The sequence below is a fragment of the Amblyomma americanum genome, chromosome 11, assembly GCF_052857255.1.
Source record: "Amblyomma americanum isolate KBUSLIRL-KWMA chromosome 11, ASM5285725v1, whole genome shotgun sequence".
Classification (NCBI taxonomy): Eukaryota; Metazoa; Arthropoda; class Arachnida; order Ixodida; family Ixodidae; genus Amblyomma; species Amblyomma americanum.
In genome coordinates this window covers 114,138,903-114,157,983 of record NC_135507.1, presented here as the reverse complement: position 1 = coordinate 114,157,983, position 19,081 = coordinate 114,138,903, and the positions used below count along the sequence as shown (strand labels likewise).

Below are 19,081 nucleotides of genomic sequence, written 5' to 3'. Positions count from 1 at the left end.
GTCGGCGTCGTTCTCGTCGCCGACGATCTACTAGACAAAAGGATGACAGCGGCAGGGAAGTCCCCAACACTCCTGCTACTTGTCTTTTCCCACCACCGAGTAATGTAAGCCCGGCGACTGGTGAAGCCGGAACGACATGGCCACCATTGCCGCAGCCACGCTCGACATTGGTGTCTGAGCAGGCACCACGCGCCCACTGTCCCACGCCTACTGCTGAAGGAGCCCAAGGTAGAGATCCAGCCCTAGGTGAGGAAGTGCAGGTGTTCGCCATCTTGAGGTCTGTTATAAACGCCATTTGTGTGATGCTGTCTAGCTTTCACTCGCCAGCAGCACGGAATGCATTTTGAAAAATGTGTACAGGTTTGAATAGGTAGACAAATAGGATTATGACACATTTCGTTTAACATTATAGGATGAAGCTTCCAAAACGATTCAGCCTTTGAGAGACTCCTTAGTGGAGGGCTCCGTATAACTTCGATTACCCGTGGTTAATTACCGTGCACTTAAAACACACAGTGCATGCAAGTCGTGGGTTCGAACCCGCTCGCTACGGTAGCACTTCGATGGAGGAAAAATATGAAAGATCCGTATACTGTGCGTTGTTAGTGCTCGTTAAGAACCCCAGGTGGTCGAAATTATCCGGAGCCCACCACTACGGCGTCCCTCATAGACTGAGCCGCTTTGGGACGTCCATCCTATAAAGCCAAACCAAATGTGCAATAATCCTATTTGCTGACCCATTCAAACCTATATACATTTTTCAGTAGGGGGGGGGGGGGGGTACTGGACGCGCTAAATCCAGTCCTTGCAGCTGTCCAATAGCAGGCACAATGGCTCTCCCAGCATTACCATTTGAAAGCCAAGTCAGAGAAGCATCCATTTTATAGCGGAATGCCCGTAGACTCAATTTCCGCATTTCGGACATTGGCGAATACGTCTATAAACACAGATTTCCAAGTCTTGTGATTTTTGAGCTCAATTTACAAAATCCCGTCCGAATTTCTGGCTAAGGAACGTTCGCATCCTCCACGCACCGGAGAAATAGCAAGGTGATCCACTATATTCGAAGGCAGCTTACTTAAGTGCACCATACAGTTTGTCCTCACAACCATAACCAGTACGTCTGTGGGTGGATGGATGGATGGATGGATGGATGGATGGATGGATGGATGGATGGATGGATGGATGGATGGATGGATGGATGGATGGATGGATGGATGGATGGATGGATGGACGGACGGACGGACGGACGGACGGACGGACGGACGGACGGACGGACGGACGGACGGACGGACGGACGGACGGACGGACGGACGGGTGGGTGGATGGGTGGATGGATGGCTGAGGCTGAGCCCTTTAAATCGGGTAATGGTTCAAGCCACCTAGCCATGACTTGTGAAATTTTACTCCTGTCTTGATTTTAGCCACCAATCAGATAACCTTCGCTTGCCTACTTCTACCCGCTTAAAATCTATTTTCCCTTCACTGTCCTTAAACCACAATGCCTTGGATAAATCAGCCCCGCTGCTTCCCACTGTAGTGTGAAGCCCTTTACGGAAAAGTATCAAGTGTTCAGCCGTTTCCTCCTCCTCTCCGCACGCAACGCAAAAGTTGTCTATCTCGTGGTAGCTGACACTATATGTCTTAATCCGCAAAACTCTCATCCTGGCCTCAAACAACAAAGGGCTTCCCCTACAATTATCATAGATATTTTCTTAGGCAATTTCCTGCTTAATGATCCCGTATGTTCCCAGTGCCGATTCCGTCATCATCCCTGTTTTCCACAGAGCTCTCTCTGTTTCTTTAATCTTTTTGTTAACCGATAATTGCTGATTTGCCCCCCTTCTGCTGTCCAGATATTTGCTTGCCAGTTTTCTATTTCACTTTCTTCATTTCGTGTCAACATTCCGTATGTGCAGGTATCTGAAAACTTTTCTAGCCCACTGCCTTTCTCCCGTTTTTCTGAATCTCTCCTTAAATGCTATTTTACTGCTAGCTTCTCAGCTCTCGAACGACGCCCATTCCATATCACCCTGTACCCCCTGATTTAGTGTAGTGCCATGTGCCCCCGAAGCTAGCCTGCCTACGCCGCGTCGTTTGATTTCTAACCTTGCTTGAACATCTGGTCTCATGCACAGGACCGCCTTACCGAAGGTCAGGCTAGGAACCATTATCTCTTTCAAGATCACTCGTACCACTTCATACCTATTGTAATTCCACAGTGTCCTATTTTTCATGACAGCTGCATTTCTACTAGGTTTATTGATTACATATTTTTCATTCTCTGTCAGATACTCACCACCGTTATTTATCTACGCCCCAAGATACTTGTGCTCGTCCACTACTTCTAGCGTGAACTACTGTATTTTATGCTCGCCGTCCTCGTGATTAAATATCACGACTGCAGATTTTTCCTTTCTTAACTTGAAACCTAATCTAACTCCATCCGTACCACAAATGTCAATCAACTACTGCAAATCTTCCTTGTTGTCAGCCATTAGCACTATAGCATCCGCGTAGATTAGTCCCGGTAATGACTATTTAATCCATTCCTCTTGCTTGAAAAAAAAAGGTTTAAACCTAGTCTGCTCCTCTCTATAGATTGGTCTCCAACACTTGCAGATACAACATGAACAAAAAAGGAGACAGAAGACATCCTTGCCTAATCCACCGCTGTATGTCTAAAGGCTCTGATACATTTTTTCCCATTTTATGAGCACTCTGGTACCTTTAAATATATATATTGTCACGGGTGGTACAGCTCGGTTGAATACGTCAAAGTAGGTGACTGCAGCGGACGTCAGTAGCAGTCCCAAAAGCGGAGCATTCGCAGCCAGACACTTCGGCTTCTTTTCCTAAGGCCAGCTCGCGCGCGCATTCCGCGCTATCGTGGTTCTAGTAGAACGACGACGATGAATGGGCGGTGTCATTACTCCCCGGCAAAAAGAAGCATCGTCCCGATGCTGGGAGTGAGTGGAGAGGTCGGAAGGACTGAACGGGGTTAGTGGGCGAGGCTACCGATCGTGATAAGGCTTCAGGCGGACCACGTGAACCACTTCAGGGCACGGGGACCGTCGGGACTTCTGAAATCCATCGGGAATGACCTCGTAGTTGAGGTCGCCCAATGACCTGACCACGCGGTATGGTCCGAAGTAGCGATGGAGGAGTTTTTCGCTCAGTCCTAGTCGCCGAATGGGGAACCACACCCACACACGGTCGCCAGGCACATAATGGACGTCGTGACGGCGCTGATTGTAGCGATCTGCATCTCGAAGTTGTTGGTCCTGAATTCGAACTTTGGCCAGTTGGCGAGCAGCTTCGGCGCGTTCCAGGAACGTGTAGGTGAAGGCTAGAGTCGTCCAGATGTGGTAACATTGCGTCGAGCATCGTCGTCACTGCACGGCCGTAGACGAGTTGGAATGGGGACATCTGCGTTGTTTCTTGCATGGCCGTATTGTAGGCGAAGGTGACATAAGGAAGCACTTCGTCCCACGTTTTGTGTTCAATATCGACGTACATGGAAATAATGTCAGAAAGGGTTCGGTTCAGTCTTTCAGTCAACCCGTTCGTTTGAGGGTGGTACGACGTTGTTCGGCGGTGGTCGGTATGACTGTAAACCAAGATCTCCTGCAGCAGCTCAGCCATGAACGCAGGGCCTCTGTCAGTGATCAGCACTTCAGGTGCCCCATGGCGGAGTGCGATCTGATGCACGAAGAACTTAACGACTTCTAAAGCGGTGCCGCTGGGTAGAGCTGACGTTTCTGCATAACGGGTAAGGTAGTCCGTCGCGACAATTATCCATTTGTTGCCAGAGTTCGAACGTGGGAACGGACCCAGAATGTCCATTCCTATTCGTTAGAAGGGCCTTGTGGGTGGTCTAATGGGCATCAAGAACCCAGCACCTCCACCAGATGTCACGGGTGGTACAGCTCGGTTGGATACGTCAAAGTAGGTGACTGCAGCGGATGTCAGTAGCAGTCCCAAAAGCGGAGCATTCGCAGCCAGACACTTCGGCTTCTTTTCCTAAGGCCAGCTCGCGCGCGCATTCCGCGCTCTCGTGGTTCTAGTAGAACGACGACGATGAATGGGCGATGTCAATATATATATATATATATATATATATATATATATATATATATATATATATTGTTATGTACTCAGCAGGCACTGAGTGAGTCTGATCTCCTCTCCTTCGTCGTCTACGCAAAGCCCGTTACACTTCCCCCTCCGCAGACTAAGCCTCCCACGGCGAGCTAAGCAGTGTCCCGAGGGCTGAAGCGTTTGAGCCGAGCAATATGCACATGGGTCTTTCGTGAGCAACGGCCGCTGTCAGTAAGGCGTGAGACGACGTAGTTCAAATCACTGATGCGCTCAAGCACAACAAAAGGGCCAGTGTAGTGGGACAGGAGCTTCTGACACAAACCGCGCTTCCGGAGCGGCGTCCACAACCACACTCGTTCGCCAGGGTCATAGGAGATAGGCTGGTGGCGAATGTCGTAGCGGTGTTTACAGCGCTGCTGAGAGTCCAAAATGCGGAGGCGGGCAATTCGACGTGCTTCTTCAGCTCGGCAGAGTGTAGTGGCGATGGAAAGCTCATCGTAGATAGAGAAAGGAAGGATGGTGTCGATGCAGCGGCGGGGAACGCGAGCATACAGGAGGTAAAAGGGGCTGTAGCCAGTTGTTTCATGCCGTGCAGTGTTGTAGGCATACCTAATAAAAGGAAGGACATCATCCCAGTTCTTATGGTCAGAATCGACGTACATGGCTAGCATAGTGGTGAGCGTGCGGTTTGTGCGTTCGACGAGGCCGTTCGTTTGTGGGTGATACGGTGTCGAGTGACGAAAATTGCATTCACAGCGACGAAGAAGTGCTTCGACAACATCCGCAGTAAAATGGCGTCCACGATCACTGATGTGAACGCGAGGAGGTCCATGACGGAGAATGAGAAAGTGCAGGAGAAAATTAGACACATCGGAAGCAGTGGCAGACGGTATAGCTGCTGTTTCACAGTATCGGGTTAGGTGATCAACACACACGATCGCCCAGCGGTTGCCATTCGCAGACCGGGGAAAAGGGCCTAACAGGTCGATGCCCACTTGCCCAAAGGAGTGGTCGGAGGTGTGACAGGGTGCAGCTGGCCTGGCGAACACGATGCAGGGATCTTGAAACGCTGGCACTGGACACAGCTGGCTACGTATTGTTGAATCGTTTGACGCATTTTGGGCCAGTAGAAACGTTCTTGTGTGCGGTGAAGGGTCCGGACATGAAGGGTCCAAGTAGCCTGACATTGCATCGTCGTGCATCAGTTGAAGAACAGGGATGCGAAGGCTTTCCGGCACTACGAGAAGGAACCGTGCACCGCCGGGCGTGAAATTCTTCTTGTAAAGTAAACCAGCGAGAATACAGAAACGGGCAGCAGGGAAATGGCCGGCGGCGTCGAAGAGTGCTGTTAACGTCGTGTCCTTGCGCTGTTCAGTCTTGAACTGGTTAGCATCAGGAAACGTGGGTGAGGCAGAAGCGAGGTAGTCGTCGAAGTTGTCGCCATCGCAAGCAGTCGTAGGAAGCGGCAAGCGCGACAGACATATATATAGTATGGTGGAGCTGCCATAAAAAGAATGTAAACCAATAAGCTCCTGCCTGCACCACTGACGTATAACAGGCTTGACGCAATCGTAAAATAAATGAAAAGGCCCGAAGGCAATCCATCGTTTTGCTACCCGTAGGTGGAAAAATAAAAGAAAGGGGGGAAATGCTACAAGCGACCCATCGCCGGGGGAACGGGCCCGGGGAGACTCCCCTGATCTCCTCTAGGACGTAGCGGAGGGGGTGGGATGTAGGGTATGGGAAATTGGAATTGAGAAAGGGTTATGGGAATTGGGGTGGGAATGGGGACAGCGAGATTTTGCTCTGATCCTTCGTTTGACATCGACTCCATTTCTGGCCCGCCTGGCCAGGACAGGTAGGGCATCGAGCTTTTCCAATGGTGCGGCTCCCCCACGGGATGCACGACAACCCACTGGCTCCGACCGTCGGAGACAGGAAAGAAAGAAAAAAAATTCCTAACTTGGGGTCCGCAGCCACCTGCTTCTCCACAATTTTAAGGGTTGGATCGGACCGGCCGGTTACTAGCCGTCGACTGTGTTTCGCGGTTTTTCAGACTCCGGAAGTGTGTGTGGTGCGGTCCGGCCAACAGAGGCCCAGGTCGTCAGCCTATCGGCGCTTGGCCCTCGGCACCATAACCCGGTAACCCTGGGGGACCCACCTGTGCTACCTTCCAACCACCATGCACTTATTTCCTCCCCTTGCTTGCTCCACACCTACTGAGGAGGGAGTATTCAAGGCCGGGCGCCCGGGCCACGAACCAAGAATCGGGCATAGGGTGAGATAAGCCGGGCCTACTCCACCGGTACTCCACACATCGACGGTTTTCGCACTGGTCCTACTGCACAACCTCTACCTCGGCGTCCCCAGTGGTCCCCAAGACCGGGTCAGCCTCAGCGTCCGCAATATGCCACCCATCATAAGCGATCCGCAATGAGACTGCTTCCCCGAGGACATCGATTCCGAGGAGCTCGGGCTGTCGGAACCCCCGCGCGGACCTGGCCTCTATGTAGCCAGAAACCGTGAGTCGGCACGCTACCGCGCGGACCTGACCTCTTCGTAGCCAGAAACCGAGCATTAGTAGCCGTGCACGTTCCCGTGAGCGGAGGTTTTTGACTTTTGACATTCCTTTCTACCGGATTTCGTGGGTCCAACCTGGTATGCCTCCAGGCCTGCCTCCGCACAGACAACGGACCTCACGATTCGGCTGGCCCTCACAGCTGTGGGAGTCGCTGCAGCTCCCAAGAGGATGGGCCCCGGACAACCCATCCCCACCGCTGGCGTTGCACCGGAACAAAGCCTAGTAGCCGAAACTACACCGGCCCGTATCCGGTGGCAGGGGGGGCCACGGGCAGGCCGCACAGTCGGATTTCCCCCCCAAGCGCGACAGACAGCGTCGGCGTGTTGACGACCGCTTTTGTACACGACGGTGAAGTTGAACTCTTGTAGCCGCAAAGCCCAGTGGGCAAGTCGGCCACATGAGTCACGGAGATTCACGAGCCAACAGAGCGAATGATGGTCGGTGACGATGGTAAAAGCATTGCCGCACAGGTGGGAACGAAAGCGTTGCACAGCAAAAACTACCGCGAGACACTCTTGTTCGGTAACTGTGTAGTTTCGTTCCGACTTGCTCAACGACCTACTGGCATAAGCTATCACATGCTGATCTCCGCCGTGGCACTGGATGAGCACACCGCCAAGTCCGACACCACTGGCGTCGGTGTGAACTTCGATGGGAGCAGACGGGCAAAAATGGCGCAGAATGGGTCCCGACGTCAGGAGAAATTTCAAATGGCGGAATGCAGACTCACAGTCAGGGGTCCACTGGAATGGCACGTCTTTTTGAAGGAGGCACGTGAGTGGGAAGGCGACGTCGGCAAACCGTGGAACAAAACGGCGAAAATACGAGCACAGCCCTCAAAAAACTGCGAAGTTCCTTGACTGATTGCGGCGCTGTGACGTTGGTGACAGCCTCAACTTTCTGGGGATGCGGCCGGACACCATTCTTATCAACCAAGTGACCGAGGACAATTATTTGACGTTCACCAAAGTGACACTTCTTAGAGTTAAGGACCAGGCCCGCTCTTTCAATGCAGTCGAGGACGATAGCGAGGCGGCTGTTATTTTCGCTAAATGTCTTCCCAAAGATCACGACATCATCCAAATAACACAAACAAATCTGCCACTTCTGACCACGCAAAATAGTGTCCATAAATCTTTCAAATGTGGCAGGTGCATTGCATAGTCCAAAATGCATGACATTAAATTCATACAGTCCGTCAGGTGTGATAAATGCAGTCTTTTCTTTGTCGTTCGGGTGCATTGGTATTTGCCAGTACCCTGACCTTAAATCAACCGAGGAAAAATATGAAGCAGAGTGTAGACAATCGATGGCATCGTCTATGCGTGGGAGCGGATACACATTTTTGTGATGGCATTTAGGCGACCATAGTCTACGCAGAACCGCCACGTATTATCTTTCTTTCTCACGAGGATCACTGGGGCCGCCCAAGGGCTTGAAGATTCCTGGATAACTCCTCGGTTTATCATGTCATGAATTTGTTGGTCTATTATCTCACGTTCGGTTGGTGATACGCGGTAAGGCCTTTGTCGTATTGGAGGTGCGGATCCAGTATCGATCACATGATGAATGCGAGAATGGGGAATGGGTACTGGAGGGTCTCTGGAAAAATCGAACACTGTGACATGCTTCGAAAGCAGTCCCACCAAAATGCGATGCTCGGTCGTGGAAAGGGACTTATTAATCATGGCCTGAACTTTGGACTCTTCACAGGGGTGTCCCGGTTCTTCAAAAGCGTGATCACTGAGCGCCGCAACGGAAACCGACAAGCCTTCCTCGAAATGGGCAAGTTTAATGCCACGAGGTAACACGGCGGGCTCTTCCGAATAGTTCACTGTCCACAGCGTGGTGTGGCCGCCACTAGTTACGCGGACTACGCAACGGGGCACGAGGACACTCTTCTTAGCACACGTCAGTGCAATGGGTTCCACCACGGCATCGAAGGCATTGCACAAAATTTTCTATGAAACAACCGGCACAAATCCGGCAGACATCGCCGGTACAACTGTGTCCTCTGACAAAGAGAACGCTCCGAAATCAAGAGAGGAGCTTTCCACAAGAGCCGACATCAGAGTTGCGTCCAATGAAATCCCTCCAGTACGACAGTCTAATGTGGCACCGCACTGCTGCAAAAAGTCAATTCCAAGTATAACGTAACGTCATGTGTAGAACGTGACAGCACAGCAAATTCAGTCCTGAACACTTGAGCACCGATAATAACGTTCGCAGAACAGACACCAAGGGGAACTAATGTTTGACCCCCAACACCCCGAAACACCACAGCCTGATCCCAACCAAACATCACTTTTCGACCCAAACTATTCTTGAAGTTCAAACTCATTGTAGATACAGTCGCACCGGTATCTAATAACGCCATAGTTCGAATTCCGTCGATAAGCACTTCAAGTTTGTTCTTTAACATAAACACGGGAAGAGGGATTGATGATATCGACTCGCCGGCGGCCTCACCTCCATCGGCCGCGCCGTCTATTTTCCCGGAGGAGGCGAGCGGCGTCGAGGAGATGGTGAGCGTCGTTGACGTGAAAGTGGTGGTGTCAGGCTGCGGTCGGAGGCAGGCGAGGTGTTTCGCAGCAATGCCTCACGGTAGCTACCCCAAGAGGATGTTGGCGCTGGGTGCTGAACGTCCGCATCGGGGTTGAGGGAAGTGTTCGGCCACAGGCGATGGTCTGGTTGCATCGGGCCTCGTCGGCGGCAGTATCGGTATATATGTCCGGTCATGCCACTGCGGTAACACAAAGGTGGTGGGCGCCCGCGATCAACGTATGATGTTTGCCAAGCGTGGTCAGAACGTTGGTTGTAATCATCTCGAGGCTGTTGTCGTGCCAAGTCGCCTGTGTAGGCCCGCCGTCTTCCCACAGACTGGTAGGCAGACTGTACCTCGCGGGGTCTCCGATCGGCGAAGTTCTGCGAAACGCCAGCTGGAACCCAAGAAGTAGATGGTGTTGCGGGCTCTGCCTGCAATGCGCAACCATCTTGCTGGGCGTCATCCCGGCGCACAGGGTCTTGATACCGGAGGAGTTCCTCGCGCACAATTTGGCGAATCATGTCAGCCATTGACACTGGAGCAGCGACGTCAACGCTGGCGATGGAGGTGACAATCGCCAGGCGCCCAAGTTTCGGCACAATACGATGAAGCTTCAAAGCCTCGAACGCTCTGCAATGCTTGATGACGTCGGCCGTCGACTTCAAGCTGTCTTTGCTAATAAGGAAGTTGTATACATCTTCAGCAATCCCTTTAAGTAAATGTCCGACCTTATCTTCTTCAGACATCCGCGGGTTCACTAGCCTGCACAACTTTACGATTTCTTCAATGTACATGGTGCAAGTCTCACCAGGTAATTGGGCCCGTTGAAGCAACGTCTGTTCGGCGCGTTTCTTTTTGGCAGAGCCGTCACCAAAACATTTCTTTATCTCTTCTGTAAAACGTTCCCACGTGGTAAGAGAGTCTTCATGGTTATCAAACCAAATCAGCGCTGTCGCTTCCAAAAAGAATACGACGTTGGCTAGCCTCACTGTGGCATCCCAGCCGTTATAGCGACTCATCCGCTCGTAATTAGTCAACCACTCGTCGACGTCTTCATCGGACCTTCCAGCAAAGGTGCGCGGTTCGCGGTGATGCTGCCAGTGGCCCGCCGCGGGTGCTGCTTGCTCGGCGCCGCCGTCCTGAGGCATATCCAGTGGAAGTGGTGGCAATCCGACAACTCTGCGGCTGCGTCGAGGAACAGGGGAATCCATGGTGATACCCAGCAACGTCCACCACACCTGTTACGCACTCAGCAGGCACTGAGTGAGTCTGGGGTGTTTATTTAAGAGATCTAGCGATGGGGCGCAGAGCTCAAACCGATCAGACCGACCAGCTTCCTTTTCCTCTACGCTTCTGATCTCCTCTCCTTCGTCGTCTACGCAAAGCACGTTACAATATATATATATATATATATATATATATATATATATATATATATATATATATATATATATATATATATATATATATATATATTCATATTTGAACAGCGCAATAAAACAACGGGACACAACGAAGAAAGGACTGTTCAAATATGATTCAATACCAACTCGTCCAGTTCGCAGCTTTAATATATATATATACATACATATATATATATATATATATATATATATATATATATATATATATATATATATATATATATATATATATATATATATATATATATAAAAATAATAATTACTCCGTTCCACATCCAATGCGCCCAGCATGTCCCACAGATGCTCTTGATTAACGTAGGCTCCCTTAATATCCAGAAATGCTAGCCATAGGGGCCTGTGTTCCTTTTCAGCAATCTCTATACACTGCGACAATGAAAACAGATTCTCCTCCAACCTCCTTTGTTTCCGGAACCCATTTGGTAGCTCCCCTAGCACCCCTCGTTCTCCACCCAAGCCTGCAGTCTGTCCTTTATAACCTGCATCACCACCTTTTAAACCATAGATGTCACTGTTATGGGACGGTAGTTACTTACGTCATCTTTGTCCCCCTTTCCCTTATATATCATGTCCATTCTACTTAATCGCCATTCATCAGGGACATTGCTCTACACTATCATTTCATTCACTACCTGTGTTAATGTTTGCTTGGATTTCGGTCCTAGCTTCTTTATTAACATAATCGGAATGCCATCTGGTCCTGCTGACGTGCCACTAGGAAACTTCTCTGCCCTTTCCCACTCCCTTTGCTCAAGTGAAGCAATTGCTCTAACCGGTCTACCATCCCTCGCTAAATTATGTGCAACATTCCTTTCTGTAAATTTTTCTGTCATCATTGTTCCTATGTGTTGCATTGCTTCATCCCCTTCTAGTCTAATACCCTGACCTGTAATAATAAGCCTTGCTCTCGCCTAGTCTTATTACGCATTGCATTAAGATGTTTCCAGAATTTCTGAGCTGTTTTTCTACTCTTTTTATTTACTTTTTACATACATTGTACACCGCTACTTCTAATTTTCTCATTAAACAAATAGGGTGCATCCTTTCTACACTTTATGAAGGTATCCCATTTTCTTTCTTCTTCAGCTTCTGGTTTCCCCCTCTTCTTTTAACATCTGTGTTCTTTGGACGCTTCCTGACGTTTCTCTATCGCCTTCTTGACCTCCTCATCCCGCCAACTCTTGCGTTTGCGTCTTGTCCCTTTTGGCTCGAGTCGCACTTTAGCTAGCTGTAGCTCAAGTAATCGAGTTAATTTTGTATAAGTCCATTCTGTTTCATTATCCTTAAAAATTACTTTCTCAATTTGTTTGGCTGCTGCTTCCAATTGCTTTTCTGAGTAAAAATTCCCCTCTGATTGTTCATCTCGCTTCAGTCCTACATTGGTTTCTCTTCTGATACTCAACTTGATACGTTTGTGGTCACTACCTGGATTTCTGGAACCATGTTAATCTATGCTGATTACCCCTAATCTATTATACATCCTCTGCGACATTAATGCATAATCTTTCCTCGGCTGCAGACTCCGTGCTTCCCATGTTGTGAGCCTTGTGGAGATGTTCTCGCATTGTGGGTTCCCCAGGGAAATTTTGAGTGACCGGAGCTCGAACTTCACGTCAGAACTAATGAAGGAGGTTAGCCGACTTTTGTCAGTAAGACAGTTACTAACGACACCATGCCATTCTATGTAATCGTCTTGTAGAGCGGTTAAACGGCACCCTCAAAAATGTGATCAAGAAAATGTGCTAGGAGAGACCTACTGATTTCGATAAATATCTCCCAGCTCTTTTGTTCGCTTACCGCAATGTACCCCGAACGGGTCATGGTTTCTCGCCTTTCGATAATTATATGGGAGAACCGTTAGAAGTCCACTTGCAATACTCAAGGAGCTGTGGGCTAAATAAAGAGATTGCATCAGATCTCAAGACAACATACACTTGCGTTCTTGAGTTTCGGGACAGGTTGAAGGAAACATGCAGGCTTGCACATCAAGGCCTGGAAAAGGCGCGCGAACGCTATAAGAGATATAACAAGAAAGTCATTCACAGAAATCTGAATCCGGGCTACATGGTTCTTTTGCTGCTATCCACGGATCATAATAAGTTACTGATGCAATGGAAGGGCCCGTACCTTGTGACGCGGAAGAAAAAGGACATGGATTATGAGTTATTGATAGATGACACGAAGAAAGATTTTCATGTAAATATGTTGAAGAAATACGAAGAAAGGAGTCCCGTACGGTACGCCCCCAGGATAGCTTTTTCCATAGTAGCTGAGGAGACAGGTGATGTTGTGGAGATGCCCACGCGCAATGGAAAGAAAAATGCAGGAGGTGAAGACGCACTATCAATCCATCAATCAATTTTATTTCTGCCTCAAAAAAGTGACAGAGGAGCTGCAGAAAAAGCTGTCATAGACAGCTTGACTGAGCCGCAGCCCCCATTATACCGGGCAGCAGTGACAGGCAACGAGAAAAAATAACAAAACAAACAAAAGAAAACAATTCAGAGAAAAACACATTAACACCAAAAAAAAAAAATCTACCACTAGATTGTACATGTGGGCAATTTACATGTTCATCCAAACATCATTGCATAAGTATCTTTCAGCAGTACAACAAAAGCACAATGAATCAAACAATACAAATTAAACAAAACAAAAACACCTCTTAGTGCAGTTTAAAGAAAAAAAAATCATTTTGTAACACAGTCTATGTATAAGCAACGCAGCTCACGATTAGTACAGGTAGACAAGTTGAAATTGGCAGATTTGTATGTGTTTAGAAGAGAAGGAAGTCTATATTGCAGGCGCTGTTTACCGGTATTTATGCGTGGTGTAGGCACCAACCAGGTTTCAGGCTCTCTAAAAGGGTAACTCGCTTCTTTTTCTTTCAAATTTGCCAGACGTCGAATATAATTTATGTTATTTTTGGTTTCAAGTTTAAAACGCACACTCAGTCGATTTTGATATAAATCAAAGATTTTGATTATGCCCGTTTCACGAAAGAACGCTTTGCTGGGTGCTCCATAGTCCGCATTAAAGACGTAGCGAAGAAACTTTTTTTGCAGAACATAAATTTTTTGTAATGAAGAATACGTTGCAGTGCCCCATACAAGCTGGCAGTAGTTAATGTGGGCACAGAACAGTGTGTTATAGAGAAGTAGTTTAATTGATTTAGGAAGAATGTATCTAATGCAGCCAATCGTGCCTGTTACCCTGGCTAACTGCCGGACAACATGATTTGTGTGATCTTCCCAAGACATGTGCGAAGAAAATACTGCACCTAGGCATTTGAAGTGATCAACTATTTCTATTTCTCTCGAGTTAAAGGTAATACTATCGTGTGGGGTGATCGGTTTGTTTCTTGGTCGAAATATTACAGCTTTAGTCTTTTTTTCATTCACGCGCATATAGTTTGATTGTGACCATCTTTCCAGTGTGATCATTGTTGTGTTGCACATTTGTATCAGGTCATGAATGTTGCTTCCGGAGAAAAAAATGCTAGTATCATCGGCATATATGATAAACCTGACATTTGGGTTAATGTTCACAATATCATTAAGGTAAATGTTGAAAAGTAGGGGCCCAAGTATGCTTCCCTGTGGGACACCAGAATAAATTTCTTTTATTTCTGAATATGTATTATCTATGTTGACAGTTTGTTTCCTTTTTGACAGGTAAGATTTTATTAGTTCTGCAGCCTGGCCCCGAATTCCGTAGTGCCATAGCTTCTCTAGAAGTAACTTATGATTAACCAAGTCAAATGCCTTTGAGAAGTCTATGAATATTCCTATTACGAGCTCTTTGTGTTCAAACTGTGTCAGAATATATTCTTTTTGCTCTAAGAGTGCTAGTTCAGTAGACTTGTTTTTCCGGAATCCGAACTGATATGGTGTGAGCAAGTTGTATTTATCTAAAAATTTATTCAGTCTAGAGTGTAGAATTTTCTCCAATGCTTTAGAGAAAACAGGCAATACAGAGATGGGTCTATAATTACCCAAGTCATTTCGGTCTCCTTTTTTAAATAAAACAGTTATTTTAGCAATCTGCATTTTTTCTGGGAATACTGATGTAGCTAAACAAACATTAGAAGTCCAAAAAGAAGTCCAATTTGAATGAAGACAAACGATCACAGCTCTACTCCAAATCAAGGGGGAGATGTTTTCGGGTGGGCCATGCGAAGCGGAGGTCATATGATACAAATTAGACCTGCATACAGATAGAGCCAACTAAAGAGCTCTAGGTATCTCTACGATGTACCTTGTTGCTGTTGGTGTTGTAGGTGTTATGTGATTATACAAGGGAGTGTTGTGGACATCAATATGTTTTATTAAGGACTCTGTACGGACAACGGCAGTGGTGTGTTAATGTTCCGAAAATGCAGTTTGGTGTGCTGTGTTAGTGGTGTGCTTTTGGTGTGTGCAGAACATCTGCGGTGTGTTGTGTTCTGGGTCCGGAATCACCACAGAAGATATTCGGTTGGCTGGATGGCTTGAAGGTGAGGATGACGCAAGCAGTTTTTCATGGAAAAACTCTTGAGAGAGGGGGCCCACGTCGCATATAATAGGGAGTCTAAAATAAAAATATGAAGGGAAGAGGTGTGAAGAAGACGACGTGGATTAACCGAAGACTAAAGAAGATGAAGAAGAAGCATTCGGTGAGGTGGAGAGAGATGTTTGGTGGAGAAGGATTCGGTGTGGCGAATAGAGATGATTGGTGGAGAAGAGAAGAAGGAGAAGACGACGACGAGGCTTACGTGGACTAAAGCGAAGGCTATAAAAGGGCGAGGGAGAGCGAGGCACTGGGGGAGGAACAGAGAAGCGGAGGCTCCGGCGGGTAAGGGACGGTTCGGCGGGAAGACAGCGACGCCGGCTACTGCTTCGGTTAGCTCGCGTTCTACGGCTTCGCATCATGAACTTCCTGCCGTTCCTGAGCCCGTTCCGGGGTTTTAACTGAGGACGCTACCACCTGCTACGGCCAGGGGGGTCTTCAGCGCTGTTGCCACCCGTCTGGGTGGTGCCCCCAAGACCGGCATCACCTCCAGAGGCGCTTGCACCATGAGCTTGTGCGACGCATCCAGCGACGCCGCCAGCGACGCCAGCCGCAGCACGTCGAACGCCATCTCGACGCCGGCTACTGGACCCATACAACGCAGCAGCCGCACAGAACCAAGCGTGAGCACGAACGCCGACCGCTAACAGTAGAACGCTAGTAGTATTAATATGGACACTGCCTGTTGCTGTAAACCTACTGCCTTGTAGAAGGGGTCATGGGCCTAGTGAAGCTGTCGAGACAGCTTTTAGCTCTTGACCTTTTCCAGGATCCTTTATGTCTGGAAAAATAAAAGAATTGAATTGAATTGAATAGACGCTGGTAGCAGTGTTTTCGGGTCGTGTGTATTTATAGTGTTTGGGTTTTGTGTTTGTTAGTTTTGTGTACTAGTGCGTGTGTCACGTAGGGTGTGCGTCTGTGTGGGTGCACCTGTGCGTCTGTGTGGGTGCACCTGTCGCCTAGTTTGTTGTTTCGGTCCGAGTGGTCTCCGTGGAGATCCGTGACACATGGACATGCCCCTTCAACAACGCCAAGGTCCATGGATTTCATCCTTGCTCGACGTGCTTCGTGCGCACTCTACGGCCTCCTTCCCTCGGTCCCCTCGTTGCCAAACTTCCCATTTTGCTCTCCGCGACAATCTTCTGTACCGCCGTAACTATCGTCCAGACGGCCGAACGTGGCTTCTTGTGATTCCCCGACATCTCCGATCTCAGATTTGAGAACACCACCATGCCGACCCTCAGAGCGCTCACACTGGCTCGCGGAAAACGTACGAGCGACTACGCCAGAGATACTATTGGCGGGGCATGTATTTATATTTATTTATTTATTTATTTATGCACAGTACCTACAGCGCCCTTATTGGGGCATTATTGTAGGGGGAAAACATCATAAATAAGAACAAACATCTAGTACATAATAAATTAGGCAAATGATGCGGTCTACACAGAAAATACAATAAACCCATGCACACGGAAACAAAAACAAACAAACAAACAAACAAAATAAAAACCATTGTAGAAAGGCAAACATACCCTAAACACACACATACACACACAAAAAAGGATACATTTTAAAATACAGCACTGCTTAAAACATAATACACTCGGACAAGAATTATTGCACTTATATTGACAGGTGGCTTTGCAAATCGGTCAGAAACGATGTAGGAGGAGCGGTAGCGACCCGCGAAGGGAGACAGTTCCAATCATGCACTGTTCGTGGGAAAAAACTATATTTGAATACGTTTATACGGCAATTGTACTCGCGCACCTTAAGTGGGTGGTCAGTGCGGGCGGAAATGTAGCTGGGTTCATTAATGTATTTCTCTTTTGGAATTCCAGTTTTATTATTAAGCACATTATAAAAGAAAGAGAGTCTTAAATATTTGCGCCTGTTTTCAAGTAACGGCCATCCCAACTTCTCGCGCAAATCAGAACTTTTTTGGAAATTATAATCGGCGGACACAAACCTAGCAGCCCGTTTCTGGACGCGCTCCAGGTCCTCAATATTCAGTTTTGTATGCGGGTCCCAAACCGCGCAAGCATACTCAAGTATCGGACGTACAGTAGACATGTATAATGTCTCCTTCAGCTTAAGGGGAGCGTCCTTAAAGTTACGTCTGAGAAAGTTTAATGTGCGGCTGGCTTTAGCAGATATGTAATTTACGTGTGTATTCCATGATAGGTCAGTAGAAAAAAAGACTCTCAAGTACTTATAAGCTGAAACTGCGGATAATTCAGTGCTACCAAGAAAATAGTCTGTTTGGAGGAATTGTTTCTTTTTTGTAAACCGGACCAGATTACATTTGGAGATGTTTAGCGCCATATTCCAGTTGTTGCACCAAGAGAATACAGAGTTGAGGTCATGCTGTAGTGAAATTGCATCTGCTTCAGAAGAAATATTGCGGTAGATACAACAGTCATCAGCATAAAGTCTGATTATACTTGAAATGTTACTAGTGAGGTCATTTATAAAAATGAGAAAAAGAAGAGGGCCCAAAACCGACCCCTGCGGAACACCTGAAGTTACACCCACACTTTCCGAGCTGACACCGTCGATAACCACGCACTGTCTCCTTTCCGCAAGATACGCCTCAATCCAGGATAAGAGTGAGGTAGGAATATTTAATTCTGAAAGCTTCTGTAACTATAGGTTGTGAGCAACTAAATCGAACGCTTTTCGAAAATCTAAAAATATACAATCTACCTGACCGGCGGAGTTTAAGGAAACAGAAATGTCATGTGTGAATTCCACGAGCTGTGTTTCACATGAGAAGCCGGACCTAAATCCATGTTGTGTCGAACAGAAAAAACTATTGTTTTGTAGATGGCTAATTAACTGAGTATAAATGACATGTTCCAGTGTTTTGCACGACACGCTCGTCAGCGATATGGGTCTATAGTTACATGTTTTAGTTTTATCACCACTCTTATGAATCGGAACGACATTGGCACTTCTCCAGTCAAGGGGCAAAGAAGAATTCTCTAACGATTTCTGAAATAATGCAACGAGATACGGGGCAACTGAAGCTGCACAACTTTTCAAAACGTAATTGGAAATGTTGTCAGGCCCTGGTGCTGATGTAACTTTAATTTTCTGTAATAAAAGCATGATCCCCCGTTCAGAAATTTCTACGTCATTCATTCTGGTCAGGGTGCTGGAAGATTGAAAGTGAGTATGTGTATTAATGGGATCGGAAAACACCGATTGGAAATAAAGATTGAAACTTCTCGCTTTACCTTTTGAATCCCTTCCAAAATCAGTTGCGTCTAGTATATCAGGCGCAGAGACCCTGCTGTTTCTCTTATTTTTAACATATTTCCAGACTGCCTTTGGGTTTGTATTTAGTTGTTGGCCTAGTGTGCTGAAGTATGCCCTTTTCGCTTTACGGATTTCTTTCGATAAGTTCTTAGTTTGCTTTTTCATCTCGGAGTACAAAGTTAGTGCGGGCGTATCACAATATCTGCGAAAGAGCCGTTTCCGCCGGTTGATCATTGCCCGCAACAGTCTATTCATCCAATGCATATCGTCACGACGCTTGGCTGAAATCAAGCGGGATGGGATGAAAGTCTGCGTCAGTGACAAAATTTTAGTTTTAAACAAGTTCCAGAAGGAATCAATATTCAGGGATGGCTGATGTGAAAGAAACTCAGGAAAAAATGCGTCGAGTTCCTGTGATAGCGACGCATAATTCCCTTTTTCATAAAAAGACACTTTGCGTGGTTGGGTGTGGTGGGTCTTCATAGCATTACAGGATACTTTTGCTAAAACTACATCATGGTCGCTTATGCCTGGCAGCGTTATGACAGACGAGACTAGGCTAGGGTCATTGCAGAAAAACAAGTCTAGCACATTAGCACT

The 19,081-nt window shown here is 47.4% G+C and overlaps 1 protein-coding gene and 1 pseudogene across 1 annotated transcript; both read right to left on the bottom strand.

Moving 5' to 3' along the window:
- Positions 1-1,403: 1,403 nt before the first annotated feature.
- LOC144109857 (uncharacterized) lies at positions 1,404-4,772 on the bottom strand (annotated as a pseudogene).
- A 305-nt stretch (positions 4,773-5,077) lies between these two features.
- LOC144109856 (uncharacterized) lies at positions 5,078-10,438 on the bottom strand. The gene is made up of 4 exons (XM_077642633.1): positions 9,581-10,438; positions 9,152-9,242; positions 7,245-7,328; positions 5,078-5,139 (listed from the first exon to the last, which is right to left on the bottom strand). The coding sequence occupies exons 1-4, from the start codon at positions 10,436-10,438 to the stop codon at positions 5,078-5,080; spliced, it is 1,095 nt and encodes a 364-aa protein (XP_077498759.1).
- Positions 10,439-19,081: the final 8,643 nt, after the last annotated feature.

Excerpts from the sequence above, each read along its gene's own strand:
- LOC144109856 (XM_077642633.1), bottom strand. The coding sequence starts at position 10,438 with ATGGATTCCCCTGTTCCTCGACGCAGCCGCAGAGTTGTCGGATTGCCA. Across the intron at positions 9,243-9,580 it reads CCGATCGGAGACCCCGCGAG|CCTGACACCACCACTTTCAC; the intron begins GTACAGTCTGCC and ends CTCCGACCGCAG. Across the intron at positions 5,140-7,244 it reads GCATGTGATAGCTTATGCCA|GCCAGCTGCACCCTGTCACA; the intron begins GTAGGTCGTTGA and ends CGTGTTCGCCAG.